The 23234-nt window shown below is 53.5% G+C and overlaps 1 protein-coding gene across 2 annotated transcripts in view; it reads right to left on the bottom strand.

Annotated features, from left to right (window-relative positions):
* Nucleotides 1-23234, bottom strand: part of EPHB2 (EPH receptor B2) — a 122897-nt gene that overhangs the window by 18391 nt on the left and 81272 nt on the right. For both annotated transcript variants that reach the window (XM_039702321.1, XM_039702322.1), the window contains exons 4-6: nucleotides 23011-23166; nucleotides 22335-22670; nucleotides 3120-3244 (exon numbers count right to left, since the gene is read on the bottom strand). In XM_039702321.1, the coding sequence (XP_039558255.1) occupies nucleotides 3120-3244; nucleotides 22335-22670; nucleotides 23011-23166 (617 nt within the window). The remainder of the gene's footprint in view (nucleotides 1-3119; nucleotides 3245-22334; nucleotides 22671-23010; nucleotides 23167-23234) is intronic.

The following is a 23234-nucleotide window of genomic DNA, read 5'->3' as shown; positions in this document are numbered from 1 at the left end:
ATCTTGGAGGACTTCTCCAACTTTAATCATTCTCTGAGTGTTTGAATGCCTCTCTCAAATCCACTGAGTCCTGGACAGTGCCCAGTCCCAGTGTGGCCCTGGGCAGGGACCGAGACTGCAGGTAGGCTATCCCAGGGCTCCCTGGCAGGGTTTCCTCTCCATGTCCTTGAACTCCCAGCTTTCTTGGGACAGAGACCCCTCCAAGGATTTGGGCAGCACTGGGTGAAGGGGCAGCCCCACCTCACGACAGATGAGAAACACCAGGCAGCAGCTTTGGCTCCAGGCTCAGGGATTCTGAGGACACTGCAGGACAGACTCCAAAAAGTCAGAGAATCATGGAACCCCACGATGGTATGGGTTGGAGAGACCTTAAAGACCATCTCTTTCCAACCCCCTGACATGGGCAGGGATGTCCCCTGAACCAGCCTGGGAGCAGCACCTCCAGTGTCCTTGGTCCAAGCCCTGGGCTCTGGCCAGAAGCTCCTGGGCACCAGGAGAGCTCTCCTACCTCCACTTCCATATCCACCTTCACAGGTCCTCTCCCTGAGCCTTCATCCCCCAGCCAACCCATGTCCCTCCTCCAGCAATGGCTGGAGACATCAAAGGGCTCTTTGGCCTCCTAAAATCTTGCACTGGTAACCAAACTGGGCGGAATGTCTTCAAACAATTACAAAATGGGTGACTTTGAGCATCATCAGACCCAATCATTTTGCATAATGAGGAGGGCTAATTACTCTGCTGTGTCTGACACTGCATTGGATCTCCAGTTCCCACACTCCAGGATGAGTTTGGCAACTTTAGATAAAAACTGCTACGCCCTTTCTAAATTAAGACAACACAGACTTTTTTAATAAGACAAACACTGGCAGGTACCTCTTGGAAGTGGAAAAGAAGAAAACACATTTAGGCGAGGGCTACAGAGAGCAGCCGCATCAGGCAGTGATTGTGCAACAATCTGTGTGGATTTGCTCCAACTCCACGTGAAAGAAACTCATAATGTTGCCTTTGTACAGGCATTTTTAATGGCATCTAAGAATAGCAGTGTTATAAATAATCTGTGAAAGGGAAACAAAAATACACCTTTGTTTCAGGTATTGTGAACAGTGCTTTTCTGTCAACACTAAAGTAAATTCTTCTATTTTTTATGTAATGTCTGTATATAGAAGAGAATCTATTAAAAATGAAGAGTCAAGGTGCTTTTTATATATAATGTGTATGGTGCTATTCTTCATTTGAGCTGTTTTCATGAAAATAAAATATAATTTTCTACTGGGGGAAAAAAATTCCATCAGAAAAAACTTAATCACGTGACCAAATCCAGAGATCTTTGCTGAGCATTCAGAAGCACATGGGAGAGTTTGTAATGAAATATTTGGAAGGAAATCACCTCTGCACAGACTGGCAGTGGAGTGAGAACACACCTGGGATGTGTCACACACCATGTCCAACTGCTGGATTGATGGGAAGCAGGGGAAGAGCATGTCAGAGCCAAAGCCATGGCACAGGTTGCCCAGAGCAGCTGTGGCTGCCCCTGGATCACTGGAAGTGCCCAAGGCCAGGCTGGATGGGTCTTTTATCAACCTGGACTAGTGGAAGGTGTCCCTGCCCATGGCAGGGGGTGGCACTGGATGATCTTTAACGTCCCTTCCAATCCAAACCATTCTGGGATGCCTCCATGGTTCTCTGAAATACCAGGACAGGGAGAATCTCAGCCCAGCTCTGCCCTCTGTGCCAGGCTTAGTGCCCCATGAACAGCACTGCCTCAGAGTGGGGCCACTTGTCCCCATCATCAGGGACATGCTGTGCCCTCACTCAGACAGTGGGACAGGCAGATGTGGCTGCCTGCGAAGACTGGTAGCAGCAGACTGGACCATTTTTTAGACAAAAAATCCCTTTATTTACAGCCTCCCTCAGAAAACAGAGGAGAGGGAAGAAAGAACGAGGGCGAGACACTAAGATAAAGTAAGAGGAGTAGAATGTACTCCCTGAGATCTTCTGCCTCTGCATTGAGGGTCCCCAGGGAAAGGACCCCTCTTGCTTCCCAGATCTGTCTTGTTATCTACTCAGCCATCTTGCCATCCATTCTGGGATAATTTCCAAGGGTCAAAATAAATGGCTGTGATTTATGCAATATAGGTCAGGACCTATTTAACAGCTCACAAAGGAGCCCCCCCTCCTCCCCATTCTCCCTCTGGCTCTTGGTGATGAGAAAATAGGTCACAGGCAGGCAGTGGGGGGGATTAATCATTTCTTCCGGCAACTGCTGGGAAAAATATTTTCAGTTCCATTTAATCATAAAGCTTTTTAATTAGTTAGTTTGCAATTTATAATGTATAGTTTATAAGCTCTTGTGCAAGGGAGCAGATTCCTGGAAGAAGTCTCCTGCTCCCCATCTCCCCTGGGCTGCACAGATGAAGTTCAGCCTGGCAGGTCCTGGGACCAACCACCACGTGGTCCTCAGCTCTCTGAGCAGCCACTGGTGGGATGGACACCCTGGCACAGTCCAGAAGAAATCCCTCTGTCTGCCTGGACAGGGAGGTTATGGAAGGAGCAGGTTCCTCAGGGGTGAAAGAGCCAGAGCTGCAGGACTCCTTCATGCTGACTCCATAGTGCAGCATGGACCCTCCATGGGAGCATGAGACACCTCCCTGTACAACATCTGAGCGTTGGATGGGATGCTGAAGAGATGCCAAACTCACCTTTGGTGTAGATGTACCCATGGGCAGCACTCCAGAAAATCTCCAGGACTGTACATGCACTAAGTGTGCTCCAGCCTGGGACTGGATGTTCCCTGTCATTCCCATTTCCTGCTGATGCCACAGTACACCAAAAGGAAAAACAGGCCCTGGACCTTAGCTACCCTGCTCTCCCTGCAATGGGTCGACTTGCCACCAGTTCTGTGGAGGTGACAGGAGAAGCTCCTGAATGACCAGTGGATTTTCTACACTTAGGCCACTGGAACCATCACTGGACCCCAAGGATTGATGGCCACTGTCATCCATGTGACCAAATGCAGCAAGAGAAGTCTCCTACTGAACCACTGTATGCCCTTAAGTGAAGCTCTGCACCCCTCCTCTCCCCAAAAGCTGTGGGTGACCCCCGTGAAGGTCCCTCAGTACCTTCTCGTAGTACTGCAGCTCATAGTCCAGGATGACTCCATTGGGCTGGTCGGGCTGGGACCAGGAGAGGGTGATGCTGTCCACGGTGCGGCTCACCTGGTGCATGATGGACACGGCAGAAGGGGCTGGAAGAGAGAGAGGGGGACACAGACAGTCATCACCTGCACAGGCAGGACCCTCACCCTAGCAGACGGTGGGCAGGAGGGTTATTGCTGTTTGGAGCTTTGGAATTCACTTCCTGCATTGGGAGAGCTGTGCAGAGGTCAGGAGATCCTGATTTTTGCTGTTTGTATAGAGCAGTGAGGGGAGAATAAAAATGGTTCTGCTGAACTGATAGTTAGAAAACATGTAGGACAGTGCCTCAAGCAGGAAACTGGCAAAAGGAGCCCACGGTTGGAGCAGGCACAGCACTGTGGCACCGCAAAAAGCCCCATACCATGCATTCAGCCCTGCCCGCCATGGGGAAATGGGTGGTTTTTACTTTTCCATTTGCATAGAGCAGCTTCCCAAGGCTCAGGCAGGCTGGGGCTGCAAGCTGCACATGCCAATCACGGGAGGCGCATCCAGCAGCCTGAGCAAGCAACACAAAGCTGACCTGACACGCTGACAATGGAGAGCCGCCCGCGCCGGGCCCCGCTCCTCCCGGCGAGCACAGAGGGCCCCGCCGGCCCGCAGAGAGCCGGGCCACGGCCACGGCCACGGCTTCAGCCACGGCCACAGCCACGGCCACGGTCAGAGCCACAGCCACGGTCACAGCCAGAGCCAGAGCCACGGGCACGGGCACGGCCGGACCCTCGGGCAGGCGGGCACCGCGCGGGCCCGGCCGGGCCGCGCCCCGGGAAAGCCGCCCAGGGAGCTGTGCTGACAAGCCCACGGGGCAGGGACCAGAGCTGGAGCTGCCGCCTCCCCGGCAACCCTGACCGGCTCTGGCCCGGCGTGCTGGGGAGCGGGGCAGGTGAGCCAAGAGCCCGGGCCGCTCCCAGTCCTGCGCGTCAGGGAACGCATCGGAGCCCGCAGCTTCTCCTGAGGGGAGCTCCCATCTCTGCTCTGTGAGCAGCGACAGCACCCACGGAACGGCTGGAGCTCTGTCAGGGGGCTTAGGCTGGATATCAGGGAATGGTTCTTCCCCCAGAGGGTGCTGGGGCACTCCCCCAGGGATTGGTCCTAACCCCGATGCTGCCAGAGCTGCAGGAGCGTTCGGATACCGCTCCCAGGGATTGTTGGGGTGTCTGTGCAGGGCCAGGAGTGGGATGCGATGATCCCTGTGGGTCCATTCCAAGTAGGGATATTCTCTGATTCTAGGTGCTGACAGCAGAGCAGCTGACACCTCCACCCCTCCTGCAGGGCTGACACCCACGGCTGCCTGCACTGCCTCCTCTCCCCGCATCCCAGAGTGGTGAGACGAGCTCTGCCCGTGCCCAGCCTGCTGCTGGCACTGCCAGCACATCCATCTCGGTGCAGGGCTGCCCCAGACCTCCCCTGGTGCCAGCCCAGCCCTGGAGAGCTCGAGCTGCAGTGAGCGTTCGCCCTGGCACAGCTGTCAGCACTGCAGCAGCTTCAGGGCACAGGGGAAGCCTCAGGGGTGGGAGAGGACTGCAGAGTGGTAGCATGAAAGCTTCCCCATCACTTACATGCCAGGCCAAATGGATGCAGAGAGGTTTGCACTCAGATGGGCTTTTCCCAAGTCCAACCCTTACAATATTTCATGAAAGAACAACTCATTTGGCAACTCTGAGAAACAGCCTGGAGGAGCAGCACCCGGAGGAAGGCACCTCTCACCCAGCTCCAGGCTGGCTCCCCTTGGCATCAGGGGCAGTGACAGGAGCTGTGCCAGCTGGAGTTGCAGTGGCAGGACTGCGGTGCTTGGACAAGCATGGCCCCAGCATGTTCCTGCACATCACAATAAATTACCACTGAGCAACTCCTCTCCAACACACCAACAAAAGCCATTTTTCTGGTCCACCATCTACCTCTTCACTGCTGCTTTTCTGACTCAGAGCATCGCAGTTCCCAGGATGCTCAATGTCTGGGTGCCAAGGGGCTCGGTTTGGGTAACACAAGACCTGCCACCACACTGCTGCACCATTTTCCTTCACCTGCCTGGCATTCCCCACTCCTGAAGGAAGGTGTGGATGTGGATTAGCCTCAGCAGTGTGGTTGAGCTCCAGTTTTGTCCAGGAGAACAAAACTAGAAGGACAGCAGAGACCTTTCATCCCTGAAGTGTCCCAGGCCAGGATGGATGGGGCTTGGAGCAACCTGGTCTGGTGTCCCTGCTCATGGCAGGGGTGGGACGAGATAATCTGTAAAGGCACTTCCAACCCAAACCATGTCATGATTTCAAAAGATCCTGAGGCCAGTCCTTCCATCCATTTCTGCTTAGCAAAGCCACATTACCCAACAATCTGAAACCCTCTGTGTCACCTCAGCCCTCCCCTCCCTCCATGGCACTGCTCCCCTCCCACCCTGACATCCTCCTCCCACTCCTTCAGGCCACATCTTTCCAATCTCCTGGGCAGAGTTTCTCACGCTGGTGTGAAGATAAAACACAGGTAATGTTTCTGGAGCCTGTCAGCTCTTGCCGGAGCTCACTGCTTCCTTGTTGAAACAGATTCGGTAGGACATCTGCAATTTTCAAGACAAACATCTCTGTCTCTGGAGACCAGGCTTAGAAGGAAGATGTGACTGTGCTGCGGATGCCCTGTGGCAGGGCTGGCACTGGACTGAGGGAAGCACGCAGCCCATGGTGTCTCTGCCACCTGCTCTGGGAACTGATCCCACATTTACACTCTGGGCTTTTCCAGGACAGGGGCCACGTACAGCCAGAGCTGTTCCACCACAACTCCGGGATGTGGCAGCATCCCATGACTCAGGCACAGGTTCAGTGGCCTTCCAGCTGGAGAAACTCCTCAGCTCCAGGTTCCTCCTGGTAGGAGTGAGGTCTCTGGGATGTTCTTCTTCCAATTCCATGCACTGCACCCCAGCCAGGGAGTAAAGGACTTCTCCAAGGCATCTCCTGCCTCTCCTGAGGGACATGTACAAGACAACAGGTACAGCAGGACGTGTGACTCATGTGCTGCTGGTACCTGGTGAACCTGCTCTTGTTTGAAGAAGACCCAAATGGACAAGGTGGGGCTCATCTAAGGAGCTTAATGAGGCAAATGTGCTGCATGGTGGGAGGAGGCAGGTGAGATCAATGACTGCAGCAACCTCAGCGCCTTTCCTGTACCTGGGGCAAGGGAGTGGCTCTGGAAGAGCAGGAACGTCCCCACTGCATGTCCTCAGTAACTGCTGCTCTTATCACAGACATTCAGTGCACAGCAATGAAATCACAGGAAGGCCTAGGTCAGAAGTGACCTCTGGATGTTTCTGGTCCCACGGGCTGGCAGAGTAATTTCAAAATCAGATCATTTTGCTCAGGCCCATGTCCAGATGAGACCTAGCGAATCTGATCCCCATGGATGGGGCTCCCACAGGCTCTCTGAGCAGCAGCCCCCAGCTGCCTTGCTCTTTGGGGCAGAAACTTTCCCTCACATTCCACTGGGATTTTGCTGGTTGTGCCTTGTGGACGTTGCCACCGTTCTACCCCTTGATGCCCTTCAACCTTCCTCCTCTCCAGGCTGACCAGACCCAGCTCTCAGCTGCCCTCATCTCTCACGCTCCAGCCCCAGCCTCAGGCTAACCTCACTGTCCTGCTGGACCTGCTCCAGTTTGTCCATGAGTGTGATACTGGGAGCCCCAGAGGATGCAGGAGCCCAGCTGAGGCCCTGAGGCTGCCGAGCAGATTGAAACAATCCCTCTCCTGGACTTTTTGCTAACAGAGCACAGCACTCTGCAGTGCCACAAAACACAGTCCTTTGTCACACCGTTTATGCCAGGTGAGGGCCTGGGGTGCACAGAGAGGCTCCCAGTCCTGTGAATCAGGGATGGGCTGGCACTGGATGTATGAGCTTGAAACCAGTTTAGAGGAGCCAGCCAGAGTCAGAGTGACTTTCCCAGGTCCAGTCAGCAGGAACAGCTTCAGCTGGATTCTGACACGATGCCCAGGCAGCTGACTGTGCCCTGTGACACACAGAGGAGATCAGATATGGAGAGTCCCCACTCTCAGAGCCTTGATCACCCTGTGATGTCACCATGAAGTGTGAACAGAGGTGGATTTATCCCCATGGGGTCTCCAGGGGTAGGTGTGTCCCGAAAGTGCAAAAAACAAACAGACCTTCCTTCATTCCACAGCTGACGGAAACACTGCTCCCGACTGAATCCCTTAAGCCTCAATGTCATTTGATTGCACGGATTTCACAGAATATTCTGAGTTGGAAAGTATCCACAAAGATCACTGAATCCATCTCTGAAGGGAACAGTCCATATGGGGATTGAACCCACACCGTTGGCACTATCAGCACAGGGCACTGAGGCAACCACTGCAGTCCTTGAAAGGCACTTTCTGCATCTCTTGATCAGGGATGGCCTCAGATTCCTCAGATTCCTCAGAGTGGAGCCCTGTGGCTTCCCCAAATTGCTGGAGAAATAAACCACACCAAAACCACCACTGGAGTGTAAAACAAGCTTAATGAAAATCCACTAATGTACAAAGCCAACATGTCCCACACAGGGACCCCTCTGGGGCAGAGGCATGGGAGGGATGCCAGTGACACTTCTGTGGTCACCACCCCGAGCCCCTGCATGGCCACACAACACTGGTCACAGCCAGACCCCTGCCCAGGCTGGGCTGGTGTTTTGGCAGTTTATCTTAATCCAGGGAGCTGAGCAGACTTCTGTGGCTGGGGCAGCTCTGCAGGATCAGTGTAGGGGTGCTGACAGCTCTGCATCACACACAGAGTGTTGCCTGAGCTCAGGAACTGGAAACACTTGGGAAGGATGGGGTTCAGGAGGTCCTTCCATCCTCAGATCTTGCCAGCAGAGCTGCATGGCCATCACCTCCCCGAAGGGATCACCCCTGAGCTTTGCCAGGGCTGGAATGGCAGAAAGCCATCTGTGTCCTGGGCTGATCCCACAGCGTGGGCAGCAGGTCCAGGGAGGGATTCTGCTCCTCTGCTTGGCTCTGGAGAGATTCCCCTGCAATTCTTCCTCCAGCCCTGGGGTCCCAGCATGGAAAGGACATGAAGGAGTCAGAGCAAGTCCAGAGGAGGCTGTGGAGATGCTCCAAGGGCTGGAGCCCCTCTGCTCTGGAGCCAGGCTGGGAGAGCTGGGGTGTGTTTAGTCTGGAGAAGAAAAGGCTCCAGGAAGACCTCAGAGACCCTTCCAGAGCCTAAAGGGGCTCCAGGAGAACTGGAGAGGGACTGGGGACAAGGGGTGGAGGACAGGACACAAGGAATGGCTTCCCACTGCCAGAGGGCAGGGATGGATGGGATATTGGGAAGGAATTCCTGGCTGTGAGTGTGGGGAGGCCCTGGCACAGGTGCCAAGAGCAGCTGTGGCTGTCCCTGGATCCCTGGAAGTGTCCAAGGCCAGGTTGGATGGGGCTCTGAGCAGTCTGGGACAGTGGAAGGTGTCCCTGCCCATGGCAGGGGATGCAATGGGATGGGCTTTAAGGTCCCTTCCAACCCAAATCATTCTGGGATTTGAAGACACTTCAAGACATTGTCCTTTCAAACCAGCTGGCTCAATGTCACAAGGTGGACATAGGTAGGCAGGTCTGAAATTCTCAAATTAAGGCATCCTTATAGAAAAAACTGAGACCTTAAGTCCTGCTTGACTGACTGTCTCCCAGGAAGGCTCAAATATCCATTGGGGAGGAAATGTGTGGTCCCAGTGTGGTTTGGCAAGGGAAGCATCAAAGCCACCAGGCTGGGTTTGACCTCCCCAAAATTAGTGTAGCAGCTTCAGCCTCACAGAGGCCAGTGCTTCTGGTACCACGAGGTGGGTCTAGCCCGTGTCAGCTGGGGCTGACATATCCTCATGCTCTAATCTAACAAAAGGCTAACAGCCAAGGAAATGCATCCTGTGCTCTTGGCTTGGTCCCAGAGCTGTGGTGTGGAGTGAGTACCAGCAGGACAGACACAGCCCAGGCTGTGCTGCTCTGGCCTCTCCCACGTTCATTATCCATGTCTAGGTGAAGCAGCTGGACTAGATGATCACTGTAGGTCTTTCCAACTGAAATATTCTGTATGCCATTCCATTCCACAGACTATGCTGAGGAAAGGGATGACCCAAGAGGCCCAGGTGCCTCCACACAGAACAGAGAAGAGCTGTGACAGCTGACAGGACTGAGCCCTCCTCTGCCACTGCCCCCTTCAGGTCCCTAGAGCACCAAATCCCAGGAATGCTGCTGGGATGGTCCAAACACCACATCAAGGAAGGGAAGCTCTATTAGGTGAATCTTTAAACTCGAAGGATGGGGCTTCCCTCAGTAGCCCCTCTGTATCAGCACCTCTTAGCCTTTCTGATTAGCTCTAGACACAATCTCAATTTTTGGTATAAAACACATTCCTTCTCTGCCACATCCCTGTAATGAGCCCCACCATGTCCTGCCTCCCAGGCACTGTAGCTGAGGCACATCCAGAATTTAAAATATGTCTTCTAGAGGGGAAAAAGAAAAAAAAAAGGTAAGAGATCACAAGTGATGGTCTGGGCCCTGATTATGGAGCTGAAACTACTTTTATGAAAGAGTTTGTTGGGTTTTTTTTAAGGAGCTTTTGCTAAAGATCCCGTCCAGGCACATCTCTCTTTACCTCTTTACATCTTTGACTGAAAGCATGTCCAGGCTTCCCTGTGACAGAGGTGCTCTCTGAGGATGCTGTGACATGAGGATAACACCTCCCTGGGCACAGAACCAGGGAGCTCCATGGCTCCAGAGTAGTTCCTCAAGGCTACTTCAGCAGCCTGTGCTAAGGGAAACCAAACCCCAGGTGGCACAGATCCATCACACAAATGCAGCTTAACCTGCACTGATCCTCCACAAGAGGCTTTGGGCTCTGTAAGTAAGGATTTGCCTGATCTCCTGCAGGGACAAAGGGGGGTGTTGGTTGCAACACAAAGCCTCAGGCTTGGCATAGCCAGAATTTGACTTTCATACAAATAGTTGTTTCTTTGGGACTTGCTGGAAATGATGAAAAGTATGAAGGGAAAGAAGGAAATGGAAGAAAACAGGAAGGAACAAAATGTGAGTTTTCCAGGAGAAATAATCACTTTTTAATCACAGGAAAACCTGAAGAAGGTCACACGAAACCCAGGGCAGTGCAATGAGACAGCACAAGAACACAGCAATTTAGCAGAGAATTGGGAAAAGCTCCATAACACCCAGGTCTGAACATCTGCACAAACCCAGGCAGAGCTAAAAATAGCTGAAACACTTGTGTTTGACCCCCTGAGTATGCTACAGACACACCCCCTGCTTCCTTTGAGGACTTCAGATGATGCTGAGCCCACCATGCCTCTGGGGAGCTTTCCCTCAAACTCTCTTTGAAAATGCACCATTTATTTTCAGGTTAAAGTTTATGGACTTCAGTTTCTAACTGCAGGAACTTTTCTGGGTTTTGTAACTAAATAGAGGAGGAGTCTAGAAAAAGAATATTGTCATCATGGACCAGCTGAAAGACAGTGAAAATATTTCCTTTTTGTCCGTGCAGTGTTGGAACTGGAAGATCTTTAAGATCCCTTGCAACACAAACCAGCCAATAATTCTGTGATTTCTTTCTGTTTCCCAAGTAGTTTCCTGAGCACTTCACACATTTATCAGCCTGATGACTTCCTCTTCTACCTTTTCTAATTTTTTGTTAATCTCCTTTTCAAACATAAACCTCAAAAGTGACTTCAGTACCCAGGATCCATCTCTCCAAAGATAGCATCCAGCTCCTTGCTGAGGTTTGATATTCCTCTGAGTGTGTCCAAGGTGACATTTCCCTGCCTCAGCTCAGCCCTGCAGAGCTGCTCTTCCCTCTCCCCTGGGCACTTCCACAGGGTATTTTTGGCTGTGCCCCCCAGCTCAGGGAAGGGAGGAGGCTGTTCTGCATTTCCTATCATCCCAGTTCTGCTGGGAGTGGGGTGAGAGATCCTTAATTCATCCAAAGTTCATGTAATTGGTAAAATTCTTGCTAAAGCTCAGGGAAATTCATTAGGAGAAAGCTGACAAAAAGCAGCAGGAGGGCATCACACAATGAAGAATTGTTTTGGGGCAATGAGAAAGAAACAGGCCCATTTTCCTCCTGGCTTCTGTGTCTCTGAGTTGATTTGAGGGTTCTTAGGCAGCTCACGTGTTTGTCTCTCTAGCCCATCCCCACAACACCACAACTCTGAGCAGTTCCAGGAGCCCCAGGACATCTCCTAGGACATCTTCCTCTTTTATTCAACAAGAGCTTCCATCTGGGAGCTGTTCCTTTCTCCCAGGCCTGCTTTTTCAACATCCTGAGCTCACCTCCCTCCTATGCCACCTCTATCTGCCTCATCCCTGGAAGAGTCTAAGGCCAGGTTGGACAGGGCTTGGAGCAACCTGGGATAGTGGAAGGTGTCCCTGGCCAGGGGAGGGGTGGAATAAAATGATCTTCAAGGTCCCTTTCAACCCAACCCGGTCTGGGATTCTGTGATTTTATGATTCAGTGTATTCTGGTTCATCCCATCCCAAAGGAACCATCAGGGCATCCTTGTCTAATAGGCTTTGGTAGCAGAGGCCAATTTTCTGTGTCAGGTCCTGACTCTTGGGCCACCACCACTGCCAGTGATTTTTAGGAAGTCTGGCTCCCAATGAACCACTCATCCAGCTACACACTGGATGTCCATGGCACTCCAGGGCCACTTTGCAGCCTCGGTGCTGCTGTGACCTGTGGAAGGTCACAGTGTGCAGGCTGGGAAGCTGTATTGCTGCTGTAAAGGGAATAAAATGGGAAAAGACACTGCCACCAGCCAGGGCAGCTCTGCAGGAGCAGCCCAGAGATTCAGACTCTGCTGGCATCATCTTCTGGGAGTGTCTGGTGGGACTGCGTGGCTCCAGCCTGCAGGGGGGACACGAGGATCTTTCCACAGCTTCTCTTTCATCATCTTTAGGCCCATTTGAAAGGCTGCCATGCAATCTTTCTCCCAGTCTGCAGCCAGCCCCCCCTCACCTGCCAGTCCCAAGGCTGAGCCCTACTCCTTGCTAGTGGGGCAGCACTGTCGAGATCCCGGTAAAATCAAAGCGTCCATTCCTCTGCTGGCTTAGCTGGGAGAATCAGGTTACAGGCAGCAAACCCCCTATCTCTGATCACTTTAATTCCACTAACCCATGTCATGTCAGACAGAGTCAACATTTGCTCTGGAAAACACTCACGACTCAGAGAGAGCAAAGCCAGCCCAGCCCGTGGCCTCTCCCTGGCAACACTTTGAAATCACCCAGGGGAAAAAGCGAGGTGAACAGCTGGGAGCTTTCCAGCATCTCCTCAGAGCCCTCCTGACAGATCTCGGTCCCTGGAGTGTCAGGTTACTGGACGGGGGGAACTGCTTTTATTATAGGAAGGTCAGCAGGGAATTCTGGCATTTTCAATTACCCCGTGCAGCAGCGGCTGTGATCGGGGTCAGGATTAACTGCCTGACCCGTGGCTGAAGACAGAGTGGCAGGGAAATGCACCATGATGCTGCAAGGCACCAGCCAGTCCAGAGGCCACGGGACAGGGCAGGGAACGGGGAGATGTGGGGGAGAAGGTTCTGTCAGAGCAGAATTTCTGTCAGAGCATCTGGCAGGGGATGCCTGTGACTGTCCTGCCACTGTGGCGAAGAGGGAGACTTGGAAAACCTTGGGGGAAGGGGGCAAACTTCCCTCTCACTGCCTTCACCCAGGGACTCAGTCTGAGTGGGTAACCCAGGTAGCTCCAACATGTGGGGAGCAGGATTCCCACTGTGGGTGCAGAGCAGGGCATTCCCCAGGACAGCATTCCCACACCCCGTGCAGCGAGGCTGGAGGTGATGCTGAGCAGCAGCCAGGACGGTGCTGTGATCAGTCACAGAGCAAGGGCTGCCCTGACCTTCAATCCACAGGGCCTGGAGACTCTAGGCTGGGGATCTGTTACTATAGGAATCCAGGCTCCAGCAGTCTGGAAGACTGTGTTTGAAGTGGCAGGAGCACACAGGGCCTCTGTGCAAGGCTTCAGGCAGGTGGAGGAGGCACAGGGGTGGGGGTGAGCTCTGTTTCTTCAGCATGGGCAGGGGGGACAGACAGGACAACTGACCCCCACATTCCCAGAGACCTGGATGTCTCTCACCAGTCTCACCCACAAGACACCTAATCCAAATCAGCCCTCCCTTCTTGCCCCATGGCCCCCCAGTCCCACACAGTCCCCAGCAGGTGGGACAGACTGGCACTGCACAATGGTCCAACTGTCCCCACTCCAGGTGCCACCACTGACCCCAAGGCCCTTGTTTTTGTGCTCCTGTTCAGCTCAGAGTCCAAACACATCTAGGTATTGAACTGAAAATCAGTTTCACTGGTTAAAACCTCCCTCTAGCATTTAAGCATCCCAGGCTTTCACACCATGGGCCCTCCTGGAGAATGCATTTGAACTCAGACGCCTTCCTCCAACACTAGCACTGAATGCACCACAGTGAGGAACACCTGGATGAGGAAGGGAAGAAGGGAGGATTCCCCTGACCTGCCCTCCATGGTGATCCTGCTTTGCATGGGAGGTTAGGCTGGAGACCTCCAGAAGCCCCTCCACCAGCACTTGTGTGTCTGTGACTTTCCTGCTAAAAGGGTTCACTATTCCTTGCACTATTCCAATATTTGTCCCCCCAGTTCCTTTCCCAGTTCTGCCCCTGTGATGCCATGTTCAGGAGCCACACACTTTTGGAACCGATTCTCTCCAGCAGAAGCTGAGGAAAGCAAGGAATGGCAGCACTGGGCTCTTTAATAAGCAACATTTGCCCATAAAGGAGTAAAAATTCTCAGGTCTGGGATATTCCTGGACTTGCTGAAGCTCTGGAAAATTGGTGTTTCACAGTGTGTGAGGTTTTTGTTCCGAGGTTCTTGGCGAGGTGGCCCCATCAGACTGGTACCCACACTGTGTCAAGTGTCTGGAAAACATCCCAGTGGGCCCAGCCTGCAGCTCCTTGAGTCTGTAACTACAAACGCTGGAAAATCTTAAAAATATGGCAAAGCAGCCCAAAGCCGGTCCTGGCTGCATCCCCACTTAAATCAAGGCAGGCTTTGGTGTAGATTACAACCTCTTAAGCAGTTGCTAATGCCACAAGCCCAGCGACTTGGCCCAGGCAGCCAGGGTTTGGCTGTGTTTGAGCCCTTTGTTCAGTGGGGCTTGCAGTCCCATTTGCATGTGTCACCCGACCTGCAGGGCTTTGTTCCCACACAGAGGAGCTGCTCCAGAGGGTCCTGGCACCCCCCACACTGCTGCAAGAGCAGCTTTGGGGTCACAAGATGCCAAGGGTGTCCCCACCTCCTGGATCCCTCTGCACATGGAAAACTCATCTGCTCCAGATCATGGCATGTCCCCAGCAAAAGGCTGTTGGGAACAGGAACACCGAGGGAGGCAGACCCCCCTCACCTCCAACCTGCCCCCCAGATTTTCCATAAAACAATACTTCCCCAAAAAGTGCCAATTAATTGCTGTCATTAATTGCAATGATAACTGCCCTTAGGAACAACCTGACTTCAAAATTTCAAACATAGAAAGCTTAGAGCTATAGTCCTTGAAAGAGTGATGTCTGCTGCAGAGCATCCATGGAATCACAGAATGGTTCAGGTTGGAAGGAACCTTTCCACCCCCTGTCATGAACGGGGACACCTTCCACTGTCCCAGACTGCTCAGAGCCCCATCCAACCTGGCCTTGGACACTTCCAGGGATCCAGGGGCAGCCACAGCTGCTCTGGGCACCCTGTGCCAGGGCCTCTCCACCCTCACAGCCAAGAATCCCTTCCCAATATCCCATTCATCCCTTCCCTCCAAGAGTGGGAAGCCATTCCCTGTGTCCTGTCCCTCCATGCCTTGTCCCCAGTCCCTCTCCAGCTCTCCTGGAGCTCCTTTAGGCACTGGAAGGGGCTCTGAGGTCTCCCTGGAGCCTTTTCTTCTCCAGGTGAATCCCCCCAGCTCTCCCAGCCTGGCTCTGGACGGGTGCTCCAGCCCTTGATTTTGCTAATTTGTGACTGAACCTTTTCCCTTGCCCTCTTGCATGGCAAACTCCACCAGGTTCCCAGTGTGTAGGGGAAAGTTTTGGAAATACCAGTTTCTCTTGGGAAGAGCATTTCCTGCCCAGCCCCAGCCATGCAGCTGCCTCCTGCACCCCTGCCAGAGCAGGGATGGCCAGAGACCAGCGTGTGGAGAGCCAGGCTCTGTGAGCATCCTCCTGCTTGCACAGGGGCACACAGAGACTCATCCCTTCCCACAGGGACCCCACTATCCCCCAGGGACACCAGGAACGGCTGAAGGACACCCAGCCAGGAGGCTGCAGTAACCCCTTTGCTACAACAGCCTGCCCACCTGCCCCAGGGCTGTGGTTGCCAAGGGCAGCAGGAGACATAAATCAGCCATCTGGAACACAGGAGGAAAAGGAGAACCCTGGAGCCTTCCCATCAGCTCCCAGCACAGCACAGAGCAGGGATGGTGGCACACTGGGGAGCCCCTGGTTCAGCAGAAGGGACTTTCCACCCTATCCATCATGAACAGATTGTTGTTTTCTGACCAAAGTCAGCTCCAGATGCACTGGAATAGGTTTCTGAAGCCCCAGGCAGGTGTGGGAAAAACAATCCTCAAACTCATGGTGTAATTTATGCAACAGAGAAGCCTGGGAGTCAGCAGGAGGAGAAGCCCTCAGAGATGGTGGTGGGCAGGGAAGGGCATCTGCTCGGGAAGCTCCAGCAGTGCAGCCCATCCCCTGCTCTGCCAACATCCCCCCAAACTGCCCATCACAGGAGCAGGAAGAGGCTCCTGAAGAGCCAGCAGCTGACAAAGCTCCTGCCATCTGCTGCAGGATGGTCTCCAGGCAGAGAAGGGATTTGGGCATGGCAGGATCCCTCCTGGGCACTTGCTGCCAGCTGCTGCAGGCTGGGGGGATGCAGTGAAGGCAACAGGTTGGGGCAACAAGAGAGGGGAGGAGGGCAGCAAAAGCAAAGCCACAGCATGTTTTGGGGGCCGTCAGGGTGAAGATGGGAACTGTGGGTGAATGGAAGAGGGAGAGAAGATAGATGATGGAACCAGGATGGTGACACAGGTCCATGGAAGGCAAGGTCTGGATCTTAACTGGGGTAAGAGAAGCAGCCATGAGGATGTCAAGGTTTCAGGAGGTTTGGAGCATGGGAGCGGGCTGAATTGTCACAGAAACACATCCAGGGAAGTCTCCAAAAGATGAAACCTGGGATTTAAGTGACCTCAGGACAGCAGCCCAGCAGACCCTCCAGCTTGCTCTGTCACACAGAGAAACAGGCTTTGTCCTAGCTCCTCCATGTGTGAAATGGCTCCAAAGCTCAGGAAATTTCTGTATTCCCCCTTTTGTGTCAGTTTTCTGCACAAGAAGTACCCTACCAGGTCTTGAAACATCAAGAAGTATGGAAGTGCTTCTCATGGACCTCAGCCACCTCAGCTCAGCTGAGGCTTCCCCCCTCGGGTCATTGTGGTCTCCCATTTATGCAGTTCCTGGACAGACTTCACAGAACCACTTCCAGCTTGCAGTTTCCCAAATCAAATGTTTTACTGGTGTCCTGACAGACAGAGTCTCCTGTATTTCCTTTGAAAGTCAGTGATTTCAGAGGGAAAAAGGCAGCGATCTACACAGGCTCATGTACAAGGATCCTTGTGGGCTGCCTGTCTCTTGATGGCTCAAGACTAATTATCTTCCTGAAAGGTGTTTTAGCTAAAACCAGGAGTGAATTGGAGGAAAATTCCCATCCCTAGAAGTGTTCCAGGCCAGGCTGGACAGGGTTTGGAGCAGCCTGGTCTAGTGGAAGATGTCCCTGCCCATGATAGGGGGTAGAATGAGCTAAGCTTTAAGGTCCCTCCAGCACAAACTGGATTCTGGGATTCTGGGATTTGAACTGCTATTCAGGCTGATCTAAAACATCTCTGGGCTAGAGCCTTTGAAACTTAGTTGAATGAAGAGCAATGGCCATAAGTCATAACTTGGGATGGTCAGGTTGGCCATCAGAAGAAGTTCCCTCCCCATTTGGGACAAATCAGTGGGACATGAGGAGAGCTTTGCCTTTGGAGATAACTAACAACTGTCTACCCAATCCATGACTTTGCTTATGTACTGCTGGCAGCAGCCCTCCTGCAAGTGGGAAGTTGGATGAGGATTCTGAGATACTCCTGCATTTTATTCTGGAAGAAACAGGAAAGTGGAGTGTCAAAATCTTGTTGAAGTTCAAGGCCAGGTTGGATGGGGCTTGGAGCAACCTGTGCCAGCAGAAGGTGGCCCTGCCCATGGCAGGGGGTGGGACTGGATAATCTTTAAAGTCCCTTCCAAACCAAACCATTCTGGGATTCTATTATAAACAAATACTCAGAGCTTTGAAGCTCTGGAAAGCTCATTCCAGCCCTTTGAGGTAATTTCTGCACTTTCCCAGGTTCTGGTTTCACTCAATAACTCTTGGCTGCAGCAGGGCCCAGCACGAAAGAGAACAGGAGGAGCCACTACTCCTGCTTGTGTCCAGAGCAGCACGGGCTCTCCTGTGCCTCCTTCACAAGAAGGGAGCCAGACTCTTCCTCTGACAAACAGTGAAAGTGAGAAGATAAAAGCAAGACTCCCTGTGCCCCAGGCAGTACAACTCTCCTGTCCCTGTCTAGCCAGCAGCATCACTAATGTGACAAGCAAACAGCAGGCTGGGATGGCTGGTGAGAAGGTCTGGTCCTACCCACCTCATCCCTTCACCTCACCTGCTCCCCGACCTCTCCGTGCCCCCTACTGCCTTTGCCAGCAGAGCTCCGGGGCTGTGGCTGCAAGGGAATTGTTTTGATTGAAGGTGAGGGGAAAAAATCCTCCTTTCTGGTGCTCTGCACAACCTGGGATCTGTCTCACCTGTGCTCCATCACTCATGGATGAATTCCTCAAGGTCTGTAACAGGATCAGGCTGGGCTCAGTCCAGTGCTAGGAGACTCCCAGCAGAGCAGAGCCATGGCCCATGTCCTCACTTTGGACTGTGTCACCTGTCCTTGAGCTCATGGGCTCCTCTGAGTCCTGTCAGGACAGCCCTCCCCAAAAGACCCTGTGTGGCTGGGACACAACCTGGGCTGTGCCAGCCACCGAAATTCAAACTCTACTGATGCCTGGCATGCACCTGGGACAGAGCTGTGAACTACACATCTTCCTGCCCGTAGATGTAGAGAATCATGGAAGGTTGGAAAAGACCTCCAAGATCATCAAATTCAACCTTTGACTGAATGCCACTTTGTCCACTAACCCATATCACCATGTTGTGACATACTGCTGTAAAATGCCACCCAGAATAATAACACAAATAATCATAACAACTTTTCTGGATCTATAGAGGGGGAGAAATCATCTTGTTTTATTGGGACAGTGGGTTGGTTTCCTTCACCACACACTCCTGGCATTCCCTCTGTAAGGGCCCTTTATGGCTCTGTGTGGCTCTGATTGCAGCCAAGAGCCTCTGACATCAGCACTAATCCTCCCTCCTTATCCCCTGTGACAAGAGTTGCTCACAAAAGGGACACATTCCCAAGAGCCTGGATGCTCTCTTACCCCCACCGCTGGGAGGTCTTTAATTTGTCTCTGGATACGCCAGAGCCCAAGGCTTCCTCCCTCTCCTCAGGTCACAGAAGCCACTTACCAAGAAGTGCCCTTCCCACTGCTATTAACTCATCCCTGACCATGGAGCCCTTTCCTTCAGCTTTCCAGGGCACTCAGCCTGTCCACAGTGTGGACAGAGCCTGCAAATCCTCACAGCACCAAAACTCTCCCCACTTCCCACCCCTCCCAAAGAAAGCCCACAAATTAGTAGTCAGGGGCTGCCAGCAAGAGCTGGTGCCTGGCAAGGCTCTCAATTAGTCAAGTGTTGTTATCCAGAGCCCTGGGCCAGGCGCAGCTCCTTGACCCCTTGGGATGCTGGCACAGCTCTCAGTCACTCTCTTGGCTCAGATCATTTGTTGAGGAATGGCTGGGAAAAGACCTTTGGTGGCACCCAGGCTCTGTCACAGTCCCTGCAGACGGGACTGTGGCACATGGAGAGCCCTGGATTTCACTCCTGAAGGGATGCTGAGCTTTGGGGGATGAGGCACTGCTCAGCTGCAGGGTGTGAAAGCAGCAGTGCAGGTGAGCTGGAGATGCACAGTGTGCAGCTGGAGGTCAAGGAGAGCCTGCTGAGAAGAGCAGGGAGAAAACCCAGCCTGGGCTCAGAGGTGACAGAAGGTATTGCCCAGGAAGGCAGGTGGATCATGGTTATGGGGACTCAGTTTGCTCGAAAGGGTCAAGGCCATGGGATGATGGTCACCAAACCATATGCCACTCACCTGGCCACACTCAGGACCTTCCTTCCCTCTGGCTGCTCTAGAGGGGTTGCTTTCTTACTCTCACAAGATATTTTTCCTGGGATCCCAGCATGGTTTGGATTGCAAGGGATATAAAAGCTCATCACGCCTTGCCATGGACTGGGACAGCTTCTACTATCCCAGGGTGCCCCAAGCCACATCCAACCTGGCTTTGGGCACTTCCAGGGATGGGGCAGCCACAGCTTCTCTGGGCAACATGTGCCAGGGCCTCCTCATCCTCCCAGGGAAGAATTCCCTCCCAGTACTCCATCTAACCCTGCCCTCTGGCAATGGGGAGCCATCCCCCCTTGTCCCAGCACTCCATGCCCTTATAAAATGTGGGTGCTGAGGAACTGGTGACACCTGAAGGTTTTGGATGCTGCTGGTGAAGGGGCATCTCTCCTCAGTCTTGCAGCACAGAGGGTCCCCAGCACTCACCCTGTGCTCCTTGGGGAACCAGGAGGGTTTTCCCTGCTTCCTGCAGGGCTACAGGACCCTGAAGGGTGGTGGGCACTTTGCTTTGTCCAGCTGTGGCAGGAGCACAACCCCTGCACACATTCAACAATGGAGCCCCAGCTGGCTCCTCCATCCAGAGCCAAGGCAGGGGGAGGCTCTTCCTCCCTCTGCTCCCTCTCCTCTCCCCCAACAGCCCCCATTCTCCTGTCCCAGCTCTGCCTTTGTGTCTGCAGCTTCTGTTACCAACTGCTAATGATCTACATCAAGGCTGCCAGGCGGTGCCGGTGCGAGTGCAAGCAGAAGAATCCAGAGCCTCTAATTACAGAGGAATTAGCAAGCAGACAGTTAGTGTTTAGTGCTAATGAATAGATACATTAAGAGAGACATCACACAGGCTGAGAAGTGTGAGCCCCGATAATAAAGGAGTGTCAAACCAGGAAAACACAAGGAGGAGGATGCAGGGGACTGAAAAGGATTTGCCTTCGACTCAGCTCGCTGCTTTTGCTCAGGTGGGAGCAGCCATGGGTGATATACGAAGGTTCAAGCACAGCAGAGAAATGCAAGTATGAAATATGAGCATCAAATGATTAATCCATAGTACAGGACCATGGTGGGAGGGTGCAGAGTCCCTTCCCAGCTCCAGGCAGCATTACAGCCACCCCATCTCCATCAGGTAAAGGAAGCTGGTCATTCAGATCCATTCCTCTCTCCTCCTTGGGACAGACCTGTCCCTGCTCGGAACCAAACCATGGCTCAGCCTGTGTCAGACCTTCCTTCAGGTCTCCAAAACACTCTGGCCCCACTCCTGAGCTAACTCCAGATTGATCAAAAGGCACCATAATAATTCCCCCAGGCATTTCTGCAGGTTCCCTCTGTCCTCATGCTCTGGAAGTGATGTCCAAGTGATGCCCAACTGCCTTACTGCTGTTTTACCACACGCACCATCCCTGGCAGCTAGGACACACCATGGCCACCAGGTGATTCACCCACGGCTGCCAAATTCAGCCCTGGGGGTCAGGTAGTGTCCAGAGCATCTTCAGAGGGACCAGAATCTCTCCTGCTCCCAAGCAGGGCTGTTCCTCACTGGCATCCTTCCACCTCAATCCCATTAAGACAAGCCCAGCCCCGGCCTGTGCCCAGCTCCAGATGTCTTCCAGGTGGGCTGGGAAGGCAGCCCCTGGCCAGCAGCTCAGTGGGGCTCCTGCCACCAGCACAGCTGCCAAGGGGCTGCTGGGGACCCTCCTGGGAGCAGCACTACCACCACTCTGACCATCCCTACCCCCAACAAAGCCCCCCTACACACAGCTGGAGACCCGACTGAAACCCTTCCAGCTCTGTGCCTCAGCTGCTTCACCAAGTGACTCTGCAATGGCACAGGAACTGGAGCAGATTCCCAGACTGTTAGCCCAAATATCCATCTCCCAGCCCCTCTCCTGAGCAGCTCTCCTTTGCTTTCTCAGTCTGTCCTGGCTCTCTCTACAGCCCAAGCAGGGACTGCAGCTCCCATCAAAATGCTGCAGCCACCTCACCTTCCCTCCCCAGAACCAGGAGTGTGCCTGCAATGACGCTTCGAGGCAACAGCCTCAGGCCCAGGCACACCCAGTGCTGGAGAGTGATGCTGTGACACCGGGGGACAGTGCCACCAGCGGTTCTGCTGCCATGATGGGGAGGCACCTCTGCCTTGGGGCACGCTCCAGCTTTTCACTCAAATAAGGGATATTTTGACACTGAGGACTTGGGATTCACTCAGGAATTGCCAGGCACTCCTCACCACCAACACTATGGAATAAACAACACCTCACCCCACCTCTTGTCCCCTTCCAGTCCACAGGGGCTCAGCCAGCACTGCCCAGAGATGCTGCCCACCCCTGATGCCTCAGGTTTAGCTTTTCTATTTTTCAGATTTTATTCTGCTTTAGTGTCTACGTCTAGGCTTCATATCAGGGGATGGTGAGCTCTCTTCACAGAATAGGTAGATAAAACAATTCCTTCTCTGGCTGGGAACCCAAGGACAGCTGATCCAGATCTCAGGTCCAAGAGCATAAACAACATGGACTGAAGAGAGAAAACAAGAAGGATGGGACTGCATGGGCTAAAGCTGTAACTGGACAATTAACTCCAATATGCAAATAGACCAGAACTCATAAAAGTGTGAGACCACATAACCTGTCATCCATTTTTGTGGCCATTTTGGGTTGTGCTGCCCAAGGTGCATCTAACTGAGGCCTCTTAATAAATCCCTACTTTATTCTTTAGCTCTGTCTAGTCTCTGTTCTAGGTCAGCCTTCACCGGGCACCACCGCGCCCCACGGCGTGGGAGCTGAGGGAGGGGGCTCTGGGCCTTACCGGCCTGGTTGGTGGTGATGTTCACGGAGGCGAACTGCGGGGAGAAGGGGCTCTGGTCGGTGACGCCGTTGACGGCCTGGATCTCGAAGGTGTACTGGGTGTGTGCCAGCAGGTCGCTGATGTAGATGCGGGGCTCGGTGAGGCCCAGCTGGCGCGGGGCGAACTGCACGTTGTCCCCGCAGCGCGTGCAGGCCCCGCGGCCCGCCCCGCAGCTCTTGCAGATGATGTTGTACACCAGGTCCTCCCGGCCCCCCGAGTCCCGCGGAGGGCTCCACTCCAGCATCAGCGACGTCTCGTTCACGCTGGAGATCACGGCCTGGGGGGCGGACGGGATGGCTGGAAAGGGAACACACAGGAAGGTGTGAGACAGCTGCACGCCTCTCCCCCCATCCCTGGGCAGGACTCTGCATGAGCCAAGCTGGGTGCTTCTCTTGCTGTCAGGATGTGTGCAGCAAGCTGGACATCCAAAGCAAAGAGTGCGAATGAAACCAGTCCTCTTACCCTGGGCTAATTTGACTGTGTGACAGTCCTGGCAAAATTTACCAGTTAGTTGTGTAGTGTCCCCCAAAACCCCACTGGGACAGACACTTTTGTCAAGCATCCCTCGGTGCTTTGACTGAGGATCATCTCCTTTCCCCAGCACGTGGTCCCCTCCCAGCTGCCCAGACCCACATACTGGTGCACGGCATGTCCACGGGGTCGGCGTCTGCCCGGTAATATCCATTTCGGCACACGCAATTTGTGGCCCCTTCCGAGGTTGTCCGGCTGTTGATGGGGCAGTGGACACACCCTTCATCCCCTTGGCTGGCCTTGAATGTTCCTGAGGGACAGCCTGGAAGAGAAGAGAGCAGTGGTGAGCAGTGAGAAGAGGGCTGGGGGGATGCCTGGAGCCCAGCACTG

The sequence above is a fragment of the Passer montanus genome, unplaced genomic scaffold (assembly GCF_014805655.1).
Source record: "Passer montanus isolate IOZ18808 unplaced genomic scaffold, ASM1480565v1 scaffold155, whole genome shotgun sequence".
In the NCBI taxonomy this organism is placed as follows: Eukaryota; Metazoa; Chordata; class Aves; order Passeriformes; family Passeridae; genus Passer; species Passer montanus.
The sequence above is the reverse complement of the archived record's forward strand: the minus strand, read 5'-3'. Positions and strand labels throughout refer to the sequence as shown.